This window comes from Tupaia chinensis, unplaced genomic scaffold, assembly GCF_000334495.1.
Source record: "Tupaia chinensis unplaced genomic scaffold, TupChi_1.0 Scaffold144016_1, whole genome shotgun sequence".
NCBI lineage: Eukaryota > Metazoa > Chordata > Mammalia > Scandentia > Tupaiidae > Tupaia > Tupaia belangeri.
In genome coordinates, this window is record NW_006203868.1 from 221,022 (window position 1) to 244,791 (window position 23,770).

A 23,770-nucleotide genomic window follows, 5' to 3' on the forward strand; every position below is an offset into this window, starting at 1 on the left:
GTGTGGCCATCCCCCCCTGGGGGGTGATTTCTCGCTTTCTGTCTCTCTGTCTCTCTCTGCCTGTCTGGCGAGCGCACGCGCCCTATAACAAAAACCTCTCCAAAAAAAAAAAAAAAAAGAGGCCATTCAAAAAGAGGTTATCCAGGGACCAGCAGGTGGTGTGGTAGTTAAGGACGCTGGACTCCCACATGGCTGACCAAGGTTCGAGTCCCAGACCTGGTGGCCTGCTCTCACCTTCTCTCTCTCTCTCTTGCTCTCACTGTGTCACTCTCTGGTCAGATCATAAAGTTAAATAATTCTTTATAAAATTGTTTTTAAAAGAGGATATCCAAATGGCCAATAAATATATTAGAATGTGCTCAATCTTACCAGTATCCAGGACCCCTAGGAACACACCAAGTGACTAAAATGGAAAAGACTGAGAACACCAAGTGTTGTCATGAATCTAAAATACCACTTACATACCACTAGCAGATGTGTAAACTGCCTCCAACCACTCAGGAAAAGTTTAACATTATCTAGTAAAGTTGAAGACATGCAAACACTATATCATTAGTCATAATACTGCTTAGTCATGTGTTCAATAAAAATGCATATATAGTTGTATGAAAGCATTTATACAACTAATGCCATAATAGGTTTCAATTCAAGGAGTAAAACAAAGTAAGTGAGAATCAAAGTTAAAAGAAGATGCTGTTTGAGAAAGGGAAGATGTGGGCATTTTCATTATTCAAGATTAAAAATGCAAGAGAGAACTAATGTTATACAATCCCACAGACAGAAGATGAAATCAAGAAGATGAGAATTTGAATAAGCATGTAGGTACAAGGTCTTACCTTGGAAAAAAGGCAGTCATTCTGTCTCCAGGTTAGGAAAGAGAAGGGGATGGGGACCAGCAGTTAGCGTAATGGCTATGTCGCCGGGCTCCCACATAGTCGACCGTGGTTCGCGTCCCGGACCGGGTGGCTTAAAACTCATGCTGGGCGCATGTGCATGTGTGCCCAAGATCCCAAGAGGAGAATTGAGGAGAAGGGATTGCAGTGTGACCATCCCCCCAGGGGGGTGATTTCTCGCTTTCTGTCTCTCTGTCTCTATCTGTCGGGCGAGCGCACGCGCCCTATAACAAAAACCTCTCCAAAAAAAAGGAAAGAGAAGGGGATGAGAATACAAAGAAACTATATGGGAGGTCATATTGGCAGTTAGAATGTTATTGATGGAAATTATGAAGACAACTTTTGTGATCACAGGTTTTGTTTTGTCTTAATTTTCTGATGTACATTCATATAGATACAAGCCCATATTTTACCAGAAATAAGGAAAGGAAGAGCAAAAGTTTCTTTTCTTTTCTTTTCTTTTCCTTTTTATTTTTTATTTTATTTTATTTTATTTTTTGGAGAGGTTTTTGCTATAGAGCACGCACGCTCACCAGACAGAGAGAGACAGAGAGACAGAAAGTGAAAAATAACCCCCCAGGGGGGTTGGCGACGCCACAATCCCATCTCCTCTTGGGATCCTGGGCATGCACATACGCGACCGGCACTAGTTTTAAGCCACCGGGTCCGGGACGCGAACTGCAGTCGACCACATGGGAGTCCAGCGACACAGCCATTATGTTAATTGCTGGTCCCAGAGCAAAAGTTTCTTTGCGAACACCATTTTTATTCATTTCACCTAACTCAATATTTACTGAGTTTCCAAAAAGCAAGCAAGATTCTACCCTTCAGAGACTTCTAATCAAGTAGTGCGGAAAACAAAACTACATTTAAAACTATAACAAAGGGTCAGCTTAATGGCCTAGTGGTTACAGGAGCCAGATCCCACATGACTGACTGCAAGGTTTAGATCGCTACCCTGGCAGCCTGAAAAACACGCCAGGCATATGTACATGCATGCCCCAAATCCCAACAGGATAGAGAAATGGAGAAGGGATTGCAGCGTGAAAACATCCCACTAGGTGGTGCCTTCTCCCTGTTGGGTAAGTGCACTCTCACCTTCTGTTAATTAAAAAAAGGACGCTTAGTAGTACCCTTTCGGCCAGAAGCTATACAGTGTCATTCCTGACAGACTGGTCCACACAGAGTCCTCCTGCTCCTCAGTATCAAGGACATGAGACGGACACCCTGTCTAAAAGTAGGTTCAGTTTCAAGAGGAAGTGATTGATCTAAGAAGGAGTGAGGAAAGAGGAAAAAGTGAAGGCTACAGGTGTCCAGCAGAACTAACCTAAGGGTGTACGGGGCGAGGACAGAATTCTGACTACATTTCCTATTGTAAGACACTTTCTGAGGGGCCGAGAGGAGTCAGGTCTACAAACATTAATCTTTCTGTAACAAGTCACTTTGGTGCAGGGACTGTGGTTCCTACATCCTTCCCTGGCATAATCTTATCAGAAACATAGTAAAGCCTTCTTATCTCTGTTAAAGTGAAACACAGGCATTCTTGCCAAGTCTTTTGGAAACACAGACTTGGCTACATTTAGAGAGAGATTATAAGTGAGAAATCACCCCCCAGGATGGCCACACCACAACCTCTTCTTCTCCATTCTCCTCTCTGTATCTTGGGCATGCATGCACATGCACCCGGTGTGAGTTTTGAGCCACTGGGTCCGAGACTCGAACCATAGTCGACTCTCACATCGCTATGTGAGAGTCCAGTGATGTGACCATTACACCACCTGCTAGTCCCTAACCTAAGAAAATGTCTAAACCCAACTGTAACCTACAAGCCCCTGCTTCCAGATGGCCCACCTTTCTCTATCAGACCAATGTAAAGACATCTTATGCTGATTTGCAATTTTGTGTCTCCTGCTCTCAAAAATGAAAGGGAAAAAAAAAGCTGCACCTGAACACCTCAAAATAATTTTGTGTTTTCCAGACCAGTCACTTATATTCGTGCTTTGAATAAACCGCATTGAGTGTTAAAAAAAAAAAGCACACTTAAAACTATAACATAAAGCAAAGTGTATACTAAGAAAAGAGAAGGAAGGATAGAGAGAGGAAGAGGGAGAACTAGCTTCAATCTGAGTTCCTACTATGTGTCAGACACTAGTAGATGCATTTGTATATGATAATATGACAACTCCAAGAGGTAAGAAAGTGGAATTACTCTAATTTCACATAAGGCTAAACTGCTCAATTGCAAGAAGAAAAAGTCCTGGATATAGAAAAACATGTCAATAGACAGTAGATAAAGGGCTGGACAAGAGGAAAGAACATTCAGGAGGAAGGACCAATGAGTATATGAAGAAGGAAAAGTAACCAATGTCTACCTGGTTCAGTAGATGCAAAAAGGATATGAGAATGAGTGGAAAATAAAACCAGAAAATAGTGGTTTGGGGTCAAATTGCCAAGACATTGGAAGAATATCAGAGTGAAGAGTTTGCAAATAATCCAGTAGGAAATAGGGGTAATGTGATTATTTGAAGATGATTTATCTAATCTAGATCTATAATCCCTTATCCACAATTCTAAAATCCATAAAGTTCTAAAAAACTAAAGTAACAGGTCTTTTGTTCCTTAGTTATTTCCATGGAGGAAAAAAAAAAAATCTGATCTGAATACATTTGGCATCAAATTTAACTTGAACCCATCTGAGGCCAATTAATATTCTTAATCTTATTAGTGTGAATATTCATAGATTCCACTACATAAATAACAGTGTTTGATCACAGAAGTTTTCTCAGTACCCATTAGAGGAATTTTTAAAAATTCAAAGTTCAAAAAGAAAAATCTACATTCTAAAACACAGCTGACCCCAAGAATTGTAGACAAGGGATTGACAATGATAGCAATATACAATATATGGGATAGAAGGTGGAGAACGGAGGTGAGAAGACCGGTCTGGAGACTTCCAATAGTCCTGGCCAGAAAAAAATAAGAACCTGACATCATAGTAGTAGCCATGAGAATAACAAGAAGGTAAGTGAATGAAAAGAATCACTGAGAACAGGAGTTGAGAGCTAATGGAGTATAAGGGGGTAAAGAAGTCAAAATAAAAACCCATGGTTAATGCTAAGAGCTTAATGGCACTTTCAACAATATCAACAAGGAAAAGTGCTATCATTAATGAGTTTATTTTAATTATCTTGGATTTAAAGTGTTGGCAGGACATCTAGGTTGTGAGGTGAGGTAGAATTAGAAATGGGTGTGTAAAGATTAGCAAAGAGGCCAGAACCTGAGTGTAAATTTGAGACTCAACTACATAGAGGAAATAAAGAAAGTTACGGAAATAGATGAATTCTCAAGGAATAACAAAGTTAAAAGAAAAAAAATTGTATAGAATTTTGGCAAATCACGAGCCCTTTACAGCATAGCTTTCTTGGCAAAGAATAATCATTGCTTAGCGATAGCAAAATAGCACTGTCAGACATGTCAGAAATGCACCAGGGTCACAGAAGTTTTCCTGAGTTTGCTCCTAATAATTACTTCTAGGGATTTTGCCAATAATAAACTAAACAAACACAAGTTTAGAGCTCTGGAAAGATACCCCAAGGCAGATGAGTTCACTTTCTTAAAATATCAATACCTGTCCTTGAGTCCACAGTTTTTATACTCCTAGGCTAGCAGAAATGTTGCATTTCTGAAATTTGTTACAGGCAGTCCTGATTCAAAAGGACATTCATACCAAAGTCAACTACAGCTTGTCAAGTTTACTTATTTTCAAACAGTAGTCTTACCAATGCTACTACAACTTAATATCGTTAGTACTAGTATTTGGTGTTATAGCAGCGAAGAACTGGTAGAGAAGTGATTACAACCAATTAAACAGATATGAACTGAAAGCCGCATATCTCACCTCTAAACCACAAGTGAGGATAGGCTATTTCTTGAGAGGTTAGTAGTAGTTCATTTTGTGTCACCTTGAATGGGCCAGATACCTGATCAAACATTATTCTAGATCCTTCTGTGAGTGTGTTTTTGGATAAGACTTATATTCAGATCTGTAGACTTTGAGTAAAGCAGATTGCCCTCCATCATGTGGCTGGACTTGAACCTATCAGTTGAAGGCCTGTACAGAACAAAAGGCCGACCTATGCCTTAGCAAGAGGGAATTCTGTTGGCAGAATGCCTTCAGACATCAAATGCAACAATAGCATTTCCCTGGGTATCCAGCCTGACAGCCTTCACAACTGAACTGCAACACTGCCCCTTCCTGAGTCTCCAGCCTCTCGATCCACCCTATGGATTTTAGGCTTGACAGTCTTTGTAATTGTATGAGCCAATTATTTGAAATCTCTCTCTCTCTCTCTCTCTCTCTCTCTCTCTCACACACACACACACACACACACATCATATTGATTCTGTTTCTTTGTAAAACTCTTAATAAAAAAAATAGAAGGGACAAAGTAACATAACTTTGGATGATTTGAAGAATTGAAACCTATGACCATGTTATTTAGAAGAAAAACAAACCTAGTAAAAACAACAATGTTGGAAAGAAAACTAACTGAAGCATTATATTAGTTGAAATGACAAACTGGTCAAAATGAAGATTCCATTCCCTAGTTTTTTTCACTTCTTGATAACTGTATGTATCATTGACATTTTTGCAAACTTGAGACAACTTTTGGTTTTTTTTTTTTGAGAGATTTTTGCATGCACTTGCCAGAGACAAGAAATGAGAAATTATCCCCCCACCCCCGGGGAACAGCCACACTGCAAGCAGTCCTTCTCCTCCATTCTCCTCTTGGGATTTTGGGCACGCACACACACACACTGGTGTGAGTTTTAAGTCACTGAGTCCAGCACTTAAACCACAGTCAAATACATGGGAGTCCAGCAATGTAACTGCTACACCATCTGCTGGGCCCGACATCTTTGGTTTTTTAATAATATGGGAGGATTGCTCCTACTTTATTTCAAACTCATTTTCCTGCCCTATGCAGTTTATAATAGCAAAACTTTAAATCTATTTTTAAAATTCACATTTTTGTACAACTGACATACATTATGAGTCCAAAATTTAACAGCATTCTTACCTTATATAGCTGCATTTATACAATTATTTGAATGTTGTTTTTCTCTTTTATATACAAATAAGTGGAAAACAATAAGAGACCGTCAAAAAAGTGTTCTTAATAACAAGCAAAGGTCTCAGTGTTATTGAGGTTAAGATGGAGCTCATTTAACATGCAAAGAAAAGTGGACGTACAACCTCTGCCAGCTAGTCATTCATCTTCACTCATCTTAGTGTTCAATTAAGAGACGGAACAACATTTTAAACATGGAGGAAACACATGATCAACATTTGCTTGATAGGCAGAGTAATTAGAAATGTTATGGTATTTTCAACTTTATGAGATTGGAATGCCCCTTATAACTGGTAATGTCTTTGTTCAGCTTTCACATTCGATCTTCTCACATGCATTTAAAAGCATGGAATTATAGGGTAGTGCTTCTCAAACTTTATGAACCTTAAACATCCCTTGAATTTTTGCATTTTTCAGTGCTAGAATTTCTATTTGTTTTGTTGTTTTCTTTGTATATGCCATGCCACCTTTATAGTTTCTAATTCCAGTTTTGAGTTTAACTTATAGCTCCTTGAACATATTAAGCATAAATGTTTCATGATCTAAGTCTGCTAATTCCAACCTCTCAAAGTCTATTTCTATCACATATTGTTCCTATTTCTTCATGTAGCCAATTACCTCTGATTATCTGCTGGCTAATGATAAAAAAAAAAAACCTCATAGATATGATTCAGGCCTAAGACAATATTATCTTCCTCCAATGAAGATTTGGAGGATTTGAGAGCATTCAAATCATGGATTACCTTAATCCGAATTCAAAATTTAAGATTTCCTGGATTTACCAGAATCTTCAAAGCTTATCCATAGTCTAAGACAATTGGTTTATTTACAGTTTATTCTGACTCCTACAGGAGAGTTCTTCAGGGGTCCCAACTCTTGGTCCCACTTGCCTCTACCCTCTGGATCCCCAATTTTTTAAATGTTTATTTCTTCCACAAGAGAGGCAGAGACAGAGAAACAGTCACCCCCAATAGGCTCCCCATGCCATAATTCACCCCAGTATCAACTGGCCACGGCCATGGGTGTGCCCAGCATCCTCAGGGAGGTGCCAGGATGCAAACCTAGACCCCTTTCCATGTAGGTCCAGTAGCATTACCACTGCACTAACACCTGGCCTCAGACCTTAATTTTTACCTTCTAAGACCTTCAAGCTGCCAAAAGTTAACTCAGCCCTTCAGCTAACTCTTCCAGAATGCACCTTAGGAAAAACTAGCCCTAAGTGCTGGTTTCCTTCTTTGGATTCCTCTCCCCTCCCAGGATTAGTTTAGCAATTATCACTATCTTCTTGACTTTGATACATTTTTTTAAAGATTTATTGGGGACAGCAAGTGGCATGGTAGCTAAGATGGCTGGACTCCCACATGGCCGACCACAGTTCAAATCCCAGACCTGGTGGCTTACTTTTTCACTTTCCCTCTCTCTCTCTCCCTGTTTCTCTCTGGTCAAATTTAAACAAACAAACAAACAAATAGTTGTTTAAAACACACACACACACACACACACACACACACAAATCATTATTTTATTATTTTTAAATTTGCGGGAACCAGCAGTTAGCGTAATGGCTATGTCGCTGGACTCCCACGTAGTCGACCGCGGTTCATGTCCTGGACCCAGTGGCTTAAAACTCACGCCGGGCGCGTGTGTGTGCATGCCCAAGATCCTGAGAGGAGAATGGAGGAGAAGGGATTGCAGCGTGACCATCCCCGCTGGGGGGTGATTTCTCGCTTTCTGTCTCTATGTCTCTGTCTGTCTGTCTGGCAAGTGCACGCGCCCTACAGTGAAAATCTCTCCAAAAAAAAAAAAAAATTGCTATAGGGTTCATACTTCCACCGGAGAGCAAAAGAGAGAGAAAGAAAGTGAAAAAGCAAGCCACTAGGTCCAAAACTCAAGTCATAGTCAGTCAGTCATGTGGGAGTCCAGTGCTCTAACTAACATGCCACCTGCTGGCCTCGACTTCGATACATTTAAGAAAATGTGTTTTGTGGTTTTGTTTTCAGGTTTTTTTCTTAAAGAATTATTTATTTATTTATTATTTTAATTTGGTATAGGGCAAATGCACTCACCAGAGAGAGACAGAGAGGAAACGTAAGAAACTTATAGCTTTTATAATTTTATATATACACAAATAAAATACATACACAAATACATACATATGTACATATAATTTTTTTTAAATTTTACCACAGGGTACATGTACTTACCGAAGAGAGGCAGAAAGAAAAAAGTGAGAAGTCATCCCCCCCGAAGGGGGAGGGCCACATCATGATCCCTTTTCCTCTTGGGATCCTGGGCACACACTCACTCGTACCAGGTACGATTCTCAAGGTGCCAGGTTCTCAAGGTACTGTATTCTAGGAATACAGTACCTTAACCACCACACCACCTACAGGCCCCTATAATGTTACATTTTTATATTTTATCATTTTTATATTTTTTAACCAGAAGTCAAATTATAATTATATAAATTGCCAACAACACTGTCAAAGTTTATTTTTCAGTTTCTGATTCGTACTTCTGAAACATTTAGATATAAATATCCAAGAAAGCAATAATAACCAATACTTTTTTCTTCTATAATTCTGTTTCCATAATAACAGGAATAAATTAAGTTGGAAAAAAATCATTACTAACATTCAATCTGGCTGGCAAGTGGCATGGTGGTTGGGTGCTGGATTCCCATATGACCAACTATGGTTCAAGTGCCAGACCTGGAGGCTTGCTTTCTCACTTTCCCTCTGGTCAAATTAAAAAATAATAATAATTATAACAATGATGAATAAAATTAAATATACATATATATTTTTTTTAATTCAATCTGGCCTGATTGAAATTCTCCTTTAAGGGCAGAGGGTCAAATTTGAAGATGAAAATTTAAAAGCATACCATAAACCACAAAGAAGGAGAATATTTCAGCCAAGAAGAGTCAAGGTAAAATAGAAGACTAAGAGTTCTGTGATAAAATGCAAACCCAACCTTCTACCAGTGCCTTCATGGCAATAACTTTCAATGTTATTATGTTATGATCCTCCCCAATCTGTTTCAACCATATGGCCAATATTCTCAACCCAATTCTTTTTCACTATTTTAATTTTCACTAAAACTACAGTAAATCCAATGAAGGGGTACTAATGACTAGCTCCAACTCTAAACTTAGTTTCTCAGTTTTATATATCAGTAGGGTAGCTGCTTCTTGTCATACACACTCTTCCTAGACAAGAATCTATCTCATAAACATTGTAGAATGAGATCAAATAAACCAAAAGTCCCCTCTCATTAATAGAATCTCAATAGTATAATGGTCAACAGGTAGGTAAAATGTCACCACAAAGGTACTAGCTACAACTGCCACAGGCAGAGCAGCCCCGTCTCGGCATGCCGATGTCCTCGCTCCTCTCCCCCATCGTTGACGAGTTCATGATGACATCCTTATACCTCATTAGTTGCCAGGAGAGGGAGTCACTTGGCCTTTTTTCCATGACTCAGCCCCGTATTTTACAAGCCCAGGTGGTCTCACGCACACAAACACCATTTCTCAGACACAAGTGTCTACTTACATTTTTGTTATAGATTTCAATACAAGCTTTTATTTTATGGCTTTTCTCTTTAGGTGATAACAAATATATTTTATCATGCTTTAAGAGATTTCATAAGAAATAAAAAATAGCATCTCTATATAATTTCCTCTACCCAGCAAGCCAGATTTATTTTGCATGAATGTTTCTTCCTTTGTAAAACCAGAGAGTAAAATTTCAAATAAGAATCTTAATTTAAATCCGCTCTCTAGTCCCGCAGCCAGCAAGTACCACGCTCTTCTTGAATTCCAAAGAAAGCAATTGTAAATCAGGTTCTATAGAACTTCTTTGGTTTGTATTTAGGCCGATGATTTATGCAATTCCACAAAGAAATCAGTGTTATATTTTTCTTAACATTCAACTTAAAACATTAGGCGTAATAAGCTGAATGGGGAAAAATCATAATCACATGCTAAAACTATAAGCATGAAAAAAAGTAAACACGAAAACAAATCTCTTTTTTAAAAAATTCATTTAATTACCAGAAAATTACACGGTTCCAAACAAATTCTCTGTATAAAAACAAGGGCTCATTTGCCATCATCTTTTTTTATTTCTCTCTCAAATAACATTCTATCTATTGAACCTAGTCTTTCCTGGCAAACATTAGAATAAATGTTTTTTTTTTAATGTTTAATATTCCATTAAACAGAAGTAGCTTTTGTTCCTGAAGTTAGGATGATGTCTGTCATCTTGCTTCAGAGAAACTTTAAAATTGCTCCCTACGACTATTTCAATTAGCCACGCCCAAGACTCAACCCAGAAACAACAATAACAACAAAACCGCTGCTGTTTTACTAAAAGACTGCTATCTTCCATTTCATTTTACCAGCCCAAGTACAAATTCGGAGAAAAGCTTCTTAAGTCCTGCAGTTTCAAATTCCTTTTGTAATTCATCCAACGCTGAATACTCTTTGACTTCAAATGCCAGAAACCTGCATTATACAAGAGAAACTCATGAATATGCCTAGATTTGTCAGAGTATAATTATCGATTCAGTTGCTTTTCCATCTGCAATAGTACTAAATTATACCTTTTGTGTTCTGTCTGTACTTTTGTTTCAAACAGTACACTAATCATTTTCTCTTTGCATTTCTTTCCACTTGAGTCCACATCTACTTTGGAGGTTTTCTGAAGAATCAGGTACTCCTAAATGATAAATCAGTATGTTAAATACATACCTTACTCTAAGTCTCAAAGTAAGTTCTGGTTTTAAAGGAGCCATAAAGCTGCAGGCTTATTTTCATGCTTAAAAAGTGTTCTCATCCTGGGAACCAGCAGTTAGCGGAATGGCTATGTCACTGGATTCCCACGTAGTCGACCGCGGTTCGTGTCCCGGACCCGGTGGCTTAAAACTCACACCGGGCGCGTGTGCGTGCGTGTCCAAGATCCCGAGAGGAGAATGGAGGAGAAGGGACTGCGGCGTGACCATCCCCCCTGGGGGGGTGATTTCTCACTTTCTGTCTCTATGTCTCTCTCTGTCTGTCTGGCGAGCACATGCGCCCTACAGTGAAAATCTCTCCAAAAAAAAAAAAGTGTTCTCATCCTGAACCAAGCAGTGAGGGAAATACACAGTATTTGTTTTAGAGGTTTTGGCCATAGGACACATGCGCTTGCCAGAGAGACAGAAACAGCAAGAGGGAAAGTGAAAAATCACCCCCCAGAAGGGGTAGCCATGTCACAATCCCTTCATTCTCCTCCCAGGATCTTGGGCACACACACTCACATGCCTGGTGCGAATCTGAAGCCACCAGGTCCAGGACTTGAACCAAGGCCATGTGGGAGTCCAGTGATATAACCACTACAGCGTCTGCTGGCCCCAATTCATGGTATTTTTACGTATGTGGCAGAAGAATGCACTGATGAATATGGGGGTAATGGGTGATGTAATCAAACTACTTAAGTTTAAACTGGACTGCCTACTAGCTCTAACTTTAGGCCTGTAAATCCTCTGTACATCACTAACTCCTCCATATCAAGGAGACTCATAACAGTGTCTACTTCCTGAATGAGATAGACATGCAAAGCACTTAGAGGAGTACCTGGCAAGTAGTGCGAGGGCTCACTTAACAATAGCACAAACTGCTGTGTCGTTGTTACTAATTCAGCATCTAGACCAAGTTACCAGGTACACAACACTTACTTTCCAAACTGCTGGCATCTCTAAATTAGGTACTGTCCATTCTCAATCCTAGTCCATTCTCAATCCTAGTGTATGATCTTGTAAAAATTTAACACAGAAATTTACGTGACATGACATTTTAGAGATAGCTAAAAAAACCTCTTAGAAAAGTATTATGTCGCTCCATTAGCAGACATCTAGTTACATGAATGAACACTTGTTGATTAATGGATGATTTAATCTGAGTAACAACATCTGCAAAACAGCTGCAGTTAGCCTAATATGCTTCAGCAGGCTAAAAAAAAAAAAATGTAGCCTTTTGGGTAAATACGAGCAAGAAAATTAACGTGTATTAATTTGATTGGCTAGTATCTTATACAAAAGGACCAAACTGTAGAGAAATGCCATAAATCACCTTAAAAATACGTGGTTCTTTGATCAGGCCACAGTTCAAAATATATATTAAATGTGAATTGTATAACCCAGCATGGATTAGGTTAACTAAATGCCCAAGTAGTTTAATGGAAAGAACCCTTCATGAAGAAACTAGGCCGTTATTTTATAAATCTTTAAGATTATAGGTTGTTCACACTAAACCTGTTTTAAATAAATTCAGTTGTAATTATTCCTGACCCAACCTATCTGAATGTGTAAAACCTATTAAGTGGTTTGTAGCTCTTTTAAAATTTAAAATATAATAAGCAGTTTTCCTCATCTGGTCCCATATAAAACAGGTTAGATGAGTTGCGAAGAACATGAAAAATCTGAAGAAAATGATGATTTTGAAAGCAGCTGCTGAGACAAGTCAGGTGGAAAGCAAAAGTTAGGTAGGAGGTGACAAGCTGACAGCCCTAATGATTCTACTTCTACTAACACTAACTCTTGGGTATAAGGGACAAGTTCCTCTTTCCAGGTATTATAGATACCAAATTAAAGTGTCAGAAGGTATTTTCAACTGCCAGGAAGTTACACATTTTGCAGACTACCCACAAATATACACCGTGCTGTGCTTAACTACGGAAATATTAATATGCACAAACGTGTAGTGTACATTTAGAATGCTGAGGCTCATAGCTAATTACAGAAACACCCATGTGCCACCGAGATTATTTTTTATAGAACCTGTCACTTTCATTAAGTGGCATGAGTTTTAAATATAATCTTCTACGTATTCTTCAAGCCCTGCAAGTCTGCAGTTGTAATTAGGAGTTACACATTATTAAAAAGAGAAAATGAAGATCTATTAACATGGTAATGGTGAAAGCAGAAACATCCTCAATGATTAATCTACCCCATTGTTATAAAACACACTTTAACATATACAATTTTAAGCAGAAAATAGCCAGATTCATATTCAACATTTAACTTTTTGGCACCTTGATGTTGTTTCTGTCTCCTTGTAGCAAAATCAGTATTATTTTACCCATGAACATCAGTCTTCCTGTCAGTCTTAAATCTGCAGCCCACTTCTCCACAGTTCTGACGTATTTAGTCTTTGCTCTCATGTGATCTAAATGTAAAAGAGTGATCCACAATCCATCATCTAGCAAAGTTGACAAAGTACACTTTTCACCGCTACGTCCAGTTTCTGGTTGGCTGAGGATATGCCTGAGATTCTGCTCAATCCAGAGAACCAGCTCGTGCACCATAGGTTCCGACAAAAGTTTCTCTGCCTGCTCCAGCAACTTTTCTCTCACAGCCACACACTGGGTCCTGGTCAGGTGTTCGGAGTTAACCGAGATACCAGGGAGACACAGAGGGTAATTGATCGGTAAATGGAACACCAATTCTAAGGGTATTCGGGCATCCGTAAGTCCTTCAGCTTTTGTGTGAATTCTGAACACGATCCCATCTGTCTCTGGAAGGTATCCAAAAATAATCATTAGCTGTACATAATTCAATTTGAATGGAACACTAACAAGTTAAAAGTTTGGTTTCAAATCTCAATTTCTTGTCATGAGCATACTCTTATTTTAGGACAAGACACATGATGGTAAGAAAGCATGATTTATACATTTTCTTCCATCATACACGTATGTTCGTGTATTCATGCATGCCAGCACCCAGGACCTAAGTAGCGTTGATGCTTGCTATCTCCCTATTTTTGTTAAGTTACCATCATACAATTTTTACCCAGCCACACTTACTTAATAATAACCCCCTATTAAACATTATGAGCTTTCAAAGAAAGAGTACCATGTTTCTATCAAGGGACTTCAAAAAAACTTACAGCAAATGGAATTAAAGTACAAGTTTGTTTTGGTACAAAAAACTTTTAAATATATGCACACTTTTCTTTCATAATATACATTTCCCATGAACTTTGCGTAGACCTTTAAAATACAGCCAGTAATGAATGAAACAGTTAGGCACGCAATCCATGGAAGGCCATTCTGTGGTAAGGCAAGTCAAAGTGAAGGCTGGAGTCCCACGTGGTCATAGGGTGGCGGAGTAACCGGAACTCACTCTCTCCTTATTTCTAATACATTAGTATCAGAGTAACATGACGGTAGCGTGAGAAACTGAAATGGCGTGGGCATCAACTCAGCCTCTCCGGGCTTCCCAAGGAGGAGGGGGGAGGCACACACGGGATGTGAGATGAAGTGCTGTGCTCTCTTTCAGATTTGCTTGGCTTCACCCCTCTGATGTGTTCCACACCACTTCATCCCACTTTTCAAAAAGTTGGTAAAACGTCAGGCTGACTCATTTCTGCAGGGGGCCGAGCACACAGATCAGAAGAGCGGAGCAGAACAGAACTGGGTGCAAATGAGTCTCTGGGAAGCAAACATGCCTCATTCCATGTCCACGCCCTCGTTTTAGTCTTCCTCACGAGAGCACTTGATCCCTCTCATTTTTATACCTGGACTCTTGCTCAACCACCTCAACCACTGACACCTGAATGCACTTCTGTTTTCAAGAACCTAACAGGACGTTCAAGTTGCTTTTTAGCCATTTGACTCCATGTATATAAAAGTCATTGTTAGGGACATTGATTCAGATGGGACCAAGCACACTGTTGCAGAGTTTTTCTTTAACAGACTCTTCAGTACCAGCTGTGAGGAACTGCTATTTTAGGATATTACCTAGAAACATAGGCAATAACTATTATAAAAACCACATGAAAGTGATATAGTTTAAATCTGTGTAAGTAAAATGTGCACTGTAAAGGAAAAATTCTTCCAAAACTAACTTAGTACATTTGTCTAAAATCTATGTTTCTCAAAACTTTTCTTCCATCCTGTTAATTATTTTTTCTTTCTTTTTCTGAAGGTTTTTGCCATAGGGTACATGTGCTCACCAGGGAGAGAGAAAGACAGTGAGAGGGAAAGTGAGAAATCATGCCCAGGGATGACCAGTGTGGGATGACCACACTGCAATCCCTTCTACTCCATTCTCCTCCAGGAATTTGGGCTGGCATGCAAACACACCCAGTATGATTTTTCAAGCCTCGAGGCCCAGGACTCAAACTGCAGTCAGTCATGTGGGAATGTAGCACCTTAAGCACCATGCCATCTGCTGGTCCTCCAGTTAATTATCTTTTATTTTATTTATTTTTTTTTTGAGAGGTTTTTGCTATAGGGCACATGCACGTGCCAGAGAGGCAGAAAGAGAGAAATCACCCCCAGGGGGGATGGCCACGCCACAATTCCTTCTCCTCCATTCTCCTCTTGGGATCTTAGGCACGCACGCACACGCGCCCAGCGTGAGTTTAAGCCACCAGGTCCGGGACTCAAACCGTGGTTGGCTACATGGGAGTTCAGCGACATAACCATTACACTAACTGCTGGTCCTGTTAATTATATAGGTATCCATATATATTGCCAGAGAGTATGTTTGCTCACCAGATACAGAGAAAGGAGAAGAGAAAAAAGCAACCTCCCCCCATAGGGCATGGTCACACTGCAATCCCTTTTCTTCCATTTCTCTGTCCTTTCAGGACTTTGAGCATGCACACAATGTACCAGTACATTTTTTAAGCTGCTGGGATTAGGATCCCACAGTAAGCCGTGTGGGATCCATCTCCCTTAACAACCAGACCATGAGGCCAGAATGGAAGAAGTATAACTTTTTCTTTATTTTTAAGAATTATTTATTTTATTTATTATTCTAATTTGTTATAGGACACTCACAAGAACGAGAAAGAGAGAGAGAAGGAGGGAAAGTAAAAAAGCGAGTTACCAAATCTGGGACTCAAACTGCAGTCACGTGGGAGACCAGCGCCCTAACCACCACACCACCTACTGGCTCTGGTATAACTGTTAAAGGTCTTCATTCATGCATCATTCAATAAACATTCACTGAGGAGCACCTACGAAGTCTAAGAAAAGAACCAAGACAATAATTGGTGGTGTCTGGGAGGTAAGGGAAGCAAGAATTCTGAGAAGAATGTATAGTGGCTTCTAACATCACTTCTCTCTGAAGCTCCTTTCTCAAACATTACCAATGACCTTCCGATGGCCACCATGCAGGAAAATAAACAACAGCAGGCCTGGGTTAATCAAAGCCTGCACACCCCCAAGAAGGGCCTGTGTTCTGGGCTGGCCTATCCTGGCTCCTGAAGGATGAGCTCTCAACTCTTACGATAGTCTATCCGATAACAGTAGGTTTCGTATGATTGAAGCCTTGGGGCAAATCATGCCACTTTCATTAAATGGTTTATGGTAACAATATGCTTTATGGTAATCTTCTTACTCCAGGGTTGAATGTGAGTAGCCGAAGTCAGTCACTGTGGGTACTATATGCTTACATGACTGACCCCCAGTAAAGACTCCAGAGGCCAAGGCTCGAGCAGGTATTCCTGGTTGACGACACATCTCACATACTGTCACATATTATTGCTAAGAGAATTAAGAATGTCTATGTAGAATATGTCTAAGTATGTCTACAGTAGAATACACCTGGAAACACCCCAGGCACATGTGTGCATGCCTGAAACCCCGAAAGGACAGAGTACAGAAGATTGTGGCAGGACCACACTCCATTAGGGGCTGCTTTCTCCCTCTCCACTCCCTCTCTCCCTCTCTTTCTGTTTCTCTCTGGTGAGTGCATCACCCTCTGAAAATTAAAAAAAAAAAAAAAAAAATTGTGTGGGGTTGGAAATGGTGGTGCAATAGTAACACAACTTGCTGTGGTACTGGAACCATATGAGAAGGTCCTGGGTTTGTGTCCGGAGGTCTGCCTGACAGTCAGGGATCAGTCTCTTGGGATGAAGACCTGTTGGGGATTTCTGTTCCCCTTTTCTATTCCTCTTCTCTCCCTCTCTTTATCTCTCATGGAAGAAATAAACATTGAAAAAGAGAATGAGGGAGGGGGCCCAGCTAGTGGCACAGTTGTTAAGGCAGCTGGATTCCACATGGCCAGTGTGCAGTTTCAGCCCTGAACCCAGAGGCTTGAAAAACAGGCCAGATGCATTGTGCATGCGTGTCCAAAATCTCAAGAGGAGAATGGAGGAGAAAGGATTGTTCATGGCCATCCCCCTTGGGGACATGCTTTCTCTTTCTCTCTCTCTCTGTCTCTCTCTCTCTCTGTCTCTCTCTAGCAGGCACAGAGGGCACATATACTTTACAGAAAAACTTAAAAAAAAAAAAAAAGAAAAAGGGGGTAGGGGATTCTTTAATCCCTTTCTGATTATAAAAAAAGAAAAGAAATAACAAAACTACCTCTACCCTTCACCATAGAAACCTTCCTGTTTCCCCTACCAGTGAGGGAACTGACAGATGGACAGTTCAGGGCAACAGTCTTAAAAGGCTATTGAGCCAGCCACACAAATCCTTTCCAATTTTCATTTTTCTTTCTCAGTTATTTTCTTTCTGTTATTTTTTTAAAGAATTATATTTAACTTTATTTATTTACTTATTTTCATTTGACCAGAGAGGGACAGAGCAAGAGCAAATGAGAAAAGGAAAGTGAGACTGCAAGCTACCAGGTCTGAGACTCAAACCGTGGTCGGCCATGTCCAGTGCCCTTAGCCACCACATCACCTGCCAGCCCCTTCAGTTATTTTCAAATGTTGCTCAGCAAATAAAACAGCAAGGGGGGGGGAGGATCCTGACTTTCACCTTAGAAAATTGTGCAACAATTACTTATATAGGGGGGTGGGGGGCGGGGATCCTGAATTTTACCTTAGAAAATTGTGCAACAATTACTTATATGTATGGAAGACAAACTGTTTCATTCTTTTAAGAATTGGAAAGGATTAACATTCTTCCTGATTTGCCTTCTTAGTGAATCCCTGCTTCCTCCTGCCACACACACACACACACACACACACACACGGTAGTGCAAACTAAAATCACACAAAATGATGCTATCTCCACAAGAAATTGAAAAGCCCAATAACACACCCCATTCTGCTGACATTTAATGTGGTAATAAAATTACACATTCTTTTAAAAACTCATTTTCTCCTTGAAACTCTAGAAATACCTATCTTCCTCTTCCATTTCTCATCTGCCTTAGTTTATACAAGCAATTAAACTGGCTCCTTTTTGCTGCAACATTTTTCACTTAGCCTGTGCACTGTAAGTCTAATTTGTTTGTTTTCTTTTCTTCTCCCTAATAGAAAAGAAAATAAAGTCATCCCTATTTGCTTTAAGGTTATTAACAGCTTAGAAACAGTGATTAACAAAGTGTGCTCTGAATCTAATGTTAATCTCTATCCCTCCCTGGCTACCCAAAACTCTAGTTATTAAGTTTGATTCACAAACTCATAATTAGCAATAAACATCTACATCCTAGAAAACTTCTGTCTGCCCTAGAAAACTAAACTATTCCTAAGTTCCAAGGCTATTTTTATCTACTCTAAAGACCTACAGAAAGATGTAGGCCTTACCCTCTGGCTGAAGTTCACACTCCTATTGGCTGGTGGTTATTACCTGACCTGTAATTAGTGTATCGATGTTACAACTAAAACACAAACTGAAATAGGCTTCAAATCTCACAAACACATGAAAGAAGTTACAATCTTATCCATTCTCTAGACAACAGAAATTCAAATTGACCTAAGCCCCAAATTCCACATTACTATCTTTAAGGTTTCACTGTACTTTACAGTCTACAAAACACAATTAGAATTCAATAAATGCAATCCAGTAACAAAACACTGGAAAAGTTAAACAGAAGTTAAGAGAATGTGTTCTTCAAGACTCATTTAAAGCTCCTGTGAACAGTTGCATACCACCCGACTTTCCCTATACTCGTGAGTTTCTTGCTTTCTTTCGTTTGCAGTGGGTATATATCCTCAAATAAGACCATGCAGAAAGCTACTAGGAGGCCTCCAACGCCCTCTGCTACGTTCTGTGACAGGAGCTCTCCGCCCTTGCTCCCAGGCAGCGTCACACAAGTGTGCCAATACCTAATCTATGCTTTGGCTCAATTTTTACACATTTCAATATAGTTAAAAAAGAAAACAACAGGGGCAAGCAGTTGGCATAATGGCTATGTCACTAGACTCCCATGTAGTCAATGGCGGTTTGAATCTCAGATCCAGGGGCTGAAACTCACGCCAGGCGCATGTGTGTGCGTGCCCAAAATCCCAAGAGGAGAATGGAAGAGAAGGGATTGCAGTGTGGCCATGCCCCCTGGGGGGTGATTTCTTGCTTTCTGTCTCTCTGTCTTTCTCTGTCTTTCTGGCGAGCGCACACGCCCTAAAGCAAAAACCTCTCAAACAAACAAACAGAACTAAAAATAAATTAAGTAAAAACGGCAATATCATCCTTTGGAAGTGAAGTTCGGGGCTGATTAGTTTTAAGGAGGTGAGCTCAGTACTGACACCAGCAGGAAACAGAGCAAGACAAACTCAGGAGGTCAATGTATAGCAGCAATTGTTCTTTCTGAAAGAGGACTCGATCCACCTGAAGATGAGCATTAATAAAACACAGAAATTCACTCTAAAGCTATTTGCAAACATAGTACATGAATAGACTTATACACTCTCCATTTAACATTTTGAAATGATTTCCAGAAATGCAGCTCCTACATGTAATGAGTGGACCACAGCAAGTAAACCTCTGTGACCCTTGATTTCCCCATAGGAAAATGAAGATTCATAACAATACCAAATTCACCTGTCTCATAGGTGCACACACATACACACACAGAACTGTTCTGGACATAAGTTGTGCTCTGGGTGCTCCTTGTTCTCTAAGAACTGTCCTCCTGATACAGCAGCCCCATCACCATTAAGGCCCACACAGTCTGGATCCTTAACCCATCCGAACACTGGTTATCTTTTCTGTAAAATAAGGCCAAGAGAAGCCATCATCATGTAAGACACATTTAAAATATCAGGTACAGGGCTGACCCCATGGCCTAGTGGTGAAAGGGAGCCAAATCCCACATGGTCGATGACAGTTCAAATCCCAGTCCTGGCAGCTTGAAGAACATAACTGGACCCAGGTGTGTGCATGTGTGCCCCTAATCCCACAAGGATGAAGAAATGGAAGAGGGGGATTACGGCATGACTATGCCCCCATCGGGAGGTGCTTTCTCCTTCCCTCTGTCCATGATGAGTACATGCCCCTTGGGCCATTTAAAAAGAAAAGAAAGGAAAAATAAAATAAAGCACCAGGGACATGGTAGGTGACCCCACGACACAGCTCCTGGACTGACTGTACTGCAGAGTAAACCACAACCCTGCCTACATTTGCAGGGAGCCGGCCGGGATCCTGCAAATGTGAACTGAATGATAAATGCGCCCCCAAGAGTCTACAGCTGGCTATCTCCATTCAGGGGACTACAAAGAGCATGAGAAGAGCAATTAACCTGGAAACGTCATGCAGATAAAGCTGTGGATGAGCTCTGGGAAAACTCAAAAAAGCATGTGACAGATCTTTACTGACTGCATGCCATGTGCCTGCATGGTCCTAGTGACCACTGTTTTGTGGGTACAAGTGCCCCTGGCTCATGCAACAGAAGACAAATACCAACCAAATACCCATGTGGATTTAAAACTGACCAGTGCCCTCGCGGGTATAAAGTATAGTGCCCAAGGACACAGAGCCATGGGGGACCTGGATTTCAACTGCATGGGAACACACAGAAAAGCCCTGACTTGGTCTACCCACAGCCTCCCTTGCAGCCAGCGATGTGGGAGCTTCTATCGTGTGTATCCCAAGAGATAGCCCAAGAGATGCCTCTCGCTATGAGTTTATTGTCACCATTGTGAAGAGGTCATATGTAGAGAAGTCTCTGAAATTTTCAGCATAAACAAATCCAGCTACATAGAATGCAGTTACTCAGCCTCTTCAATGGTATGGCTTTAGGAGCTGACCCTGGAGTTAACAGCCAGAACCTTCCTGGGCTCTCTTGTCTCCTGAAGTGCAAACCCCCATGTTTCCCGATTACACTGGCAACAGGGAGCAGCTTATCTGAGGGATACAGAAAGAAACAGACGGTATTGAGAGTGTTCTGTTCTCAAGCTTATATTCCCCCACCCCAAACCGACAGTGCTAGCAGGCGGTAAGCGGCGGCCTGCTGCATGTCTGCAGCGTCTGTAACCGAAGTCTGTACCTTCCTCTTAATTCCCAGCTGTGAACATCAACATCCCTATTTCAAGCCCCGAATTGTTCTACTCTCCAATGAACCTTTCAGCAACAAAATGTCCTAAGTTGTTACACTGAATTCTTTTATAATTCAATTACTTATTGATGCCAGAACACTGAATTAAATTAATTAGGAGGCATGGCATGAAAGTCATGCTCAATTTAACAGAAGATAAAGGGACCACAGTGTTTGCAACGTTAGAACTTCTCTTTCCACGCTGACTTTGTTGAGTTTACTCTGACCCATCAGCTGTGTCATATGATCAAACTGTGCAATCATGACCAGGTCACGACCACCTTTTTAAGTGTGATGGCAAGTCTATGTTCATTGGTCCAGGATATTCCCAACTGAGCCATAATAAAGGAATTTAGGAAAACAGATGATCTTTTTAAATAGCTGCCTCAGGCAGAAGTAATTATCAATAAGGAGAGGGTGGAGACTGAGAAGGAGTCAGTGATGAATTAGGAAGGCTCGCCAATCCCGAGAGAGATAATGAGAAAAATTAAAGTGAAAAAAATCCTTCCATATGGATTTAAAGCAACTGTTTAAAAACCATACAAGACAAGACATAGGCAGCTCTATGACACTAACAGGTGCACAGTCCCGCAACACAACAGAGTTCACAGCACAAAGATGAGTGAAAGCAGGAAGAAAGGGCAAGGAATCAACCCTGGCTCTGTGAGTGAGTGCAGACCAGGAAACCACTCTGTCCTAGACGGCTTGCCGGGGACATCAGCACATCACGTACTAGACATACTAGACGGCCTTTCTAAAAGGCAACAGTGTATGGTCAGAAAGCTTTGCTTGTTTGTTTTTTTCAGAGAGAGATTGTTGCAAGAGGGGTGCATGCACTCACTAGAGAAAAAGCAGAAATCACCACCCCCCAGGGGGAATGGTCTCACCACAGTCCCTTCTCCGTTCTCTTCCTAGGATCTTGGGGGGCACACACATGCACACATACCTGATGTGAGTTTCAAGCTACCAGGTCCAAGACTCAAACCAGTCAATGGTGTGTGAGTCCAGCACCTTAACTACTACACCACCTGCTGACCCAGAAAAAATTTCTTTTTAAGAATTATTTATTTAATTGTATTTGTTATTATTATTCTCTAATTAGACCAGAGAGAGAAATACAGAGAAAGAGAGAGAGAGAAAGCAAGCTGCCAGGTCCGAGACTCAAACTGCAGTCAGCCATGTGGGAGTCCAGCACACCAACCACCACGCCACCTGACAGCCCCCAGAATTTTAATAGCTAACAGAAGATAAATCCTATGCAGAAAGAAGTACATGTCTCAAAGCTAAGTGAAAACAGAATGTTATCTACATCACTGCATTTCTCATAAGCAGCAGTTTTGTTCTTTACTTAATAGGAGCCACAAAGGGACAGAAAAAGTTCATTTTAATAAAAAAATAGACAAGGGACCAGCAGGTAGCAAGGTGGTTAAGGCACTGGACTCCAATATGACCTACCAAGATTCCCATCCTGGACCCAGCTGCTTGAAAAGCAGGCCCAGCGCAACTTAGTGTGCGTCCAAAATCCCAAGTGAACCGAGAAGGGACTGCATAGTGGTCATCACTCCTGGCGGGGGAGGGGTGATTTCTCACTTTCCCTCTCGATGCCTCTCTCTGGAGAGTACACAGTGCCCTATAGCAAAAAAAATAAAAAATAAACCTTTCCAGGCTATAAACTTCTGGGGCTGGGTAGCTTGCAACCCTGTCTGCATTTGCAGAAAGCTGGGATTCTGTAAATGTGAACTGAACGATAAATGCGCCCCCAAGAGCCTATAATTGGCAACCACCATTGGGGGACTACAAAAAGTATTAGAAAAGCCATTAACCTGAAAACAGAACACAGACAGGCTGGGGATGAGTACTGGGCAAAGTAAAAAGCACATGGGACAGACCTTTACCCACCGCCTGCCACATGCCGGCACTGTCCCAGGGCCGGGAGTTTGTGGTTACCCCAAGAGTCCCTGGCCTGTGCAACTTGAGACAAATACCCACGTGGGGTTAAAACTGGTCGGCGCCCTCAGGGCGTACGGTGCAGTCCAGGACAGAGACAGACAGGAGGCCGGATTTCGGCAGCCCGCAGGGTCGGCCTCTTTTTCCGGTCACATCTCTCGGGCAAGTGAATGGGCACAGGAGGCGCGGGGGAGCGCATTCCAGGCAGGGACCACAGCTGTGCGGGGGTGACCGGGCCTGGCGAGTTGGGACGTCTCGGGGAGGCCTCACACTCGTGCCTGCTCGCACACAATCCCGGTCCCCGGGGCGTGCCACCCCATCATTCAACTAACAGGTGCTCAGCCTGGGCCCAGACTTCGTGGCGGGCGGAGGGCGCGAGGCGCGGACCGCGGTCCCTCCCGCGCGGGGATAGTCACCTGAGCGGCTCAGCACCTCCCACTCGCCGGGCCCGCAGAAGATCGCCGCCAAGGCGGAGAGCTCCTCGCGCACCGACTCCTCCATGGCACGGCGGCCGGCCCGCCCGCCCCCCCCCCCCCCCCTTCT

General features: G+C 41.3%; 1 protein-coding gene across 2 annotated transcripts; it reads right to left on the minus strand.

Annotated features, from left to right (window-relative positions):
* Positions 1–10,055: 10,055 nt before the first annotated feature.
* Positions 10,056–23,741, minus strand: RWDD3 (RWD domain containing 3). Of its 2 annotated transcripts, none has more exons than XM_006165724.3 (4): positions 23,644–23,741; positions 13,099–13,580; positions 10,634–10,749; positions 10,056–10,535 (listed from the first exon to the last, which is right to left on the minus strand). In XM_006165724.3, the coding sequence occupies exons 1-4, from the start codon at positions 23,726–23,728 to the stop codon at positions 10,421–10,423; spliced, it is 798 nt and encodes a 265-aa protein (XP_006165786.1). In that variant the 5' UTR covers positions 23,729–23,741; the 3' UTR covers positions 10,056–10,420. The 2 variants fall into 2 exon arrangements, with proteins under 2 accessions (XP_006165786.1, XP_014438552.1); XM_014583066.2 differs by having other exon boundaries at positions 10,413–10,535; positions 13,146–13,580.
* Between the last annotated feature and the right edge of the window lie 29 nt (positions 23,742–23,770).

Coding starts and splice junctions, on each gene's coding strand:
- RWDD3 (XM_006165724.3), bottom strand. CDS start 23,728: ATGGAGGAGTCGGTGCGCGAGGAGCTCTCCGCCTTGGCGGCGATCTTC. Junction 10,750..13,098: donor GAGACAGAAACAACATCAAG/GTGCCAAAAAGT, acceptor TTTATCATTTAG/GAGTACCTGATTCTTCAGAA. Junction 10,536..10,633: donor GTACAGACAGAACACAAAAG/GTATAATTTAGT, acceptor TGTATAATGCAG/GTTTCTGGCATTTGAAGTCA.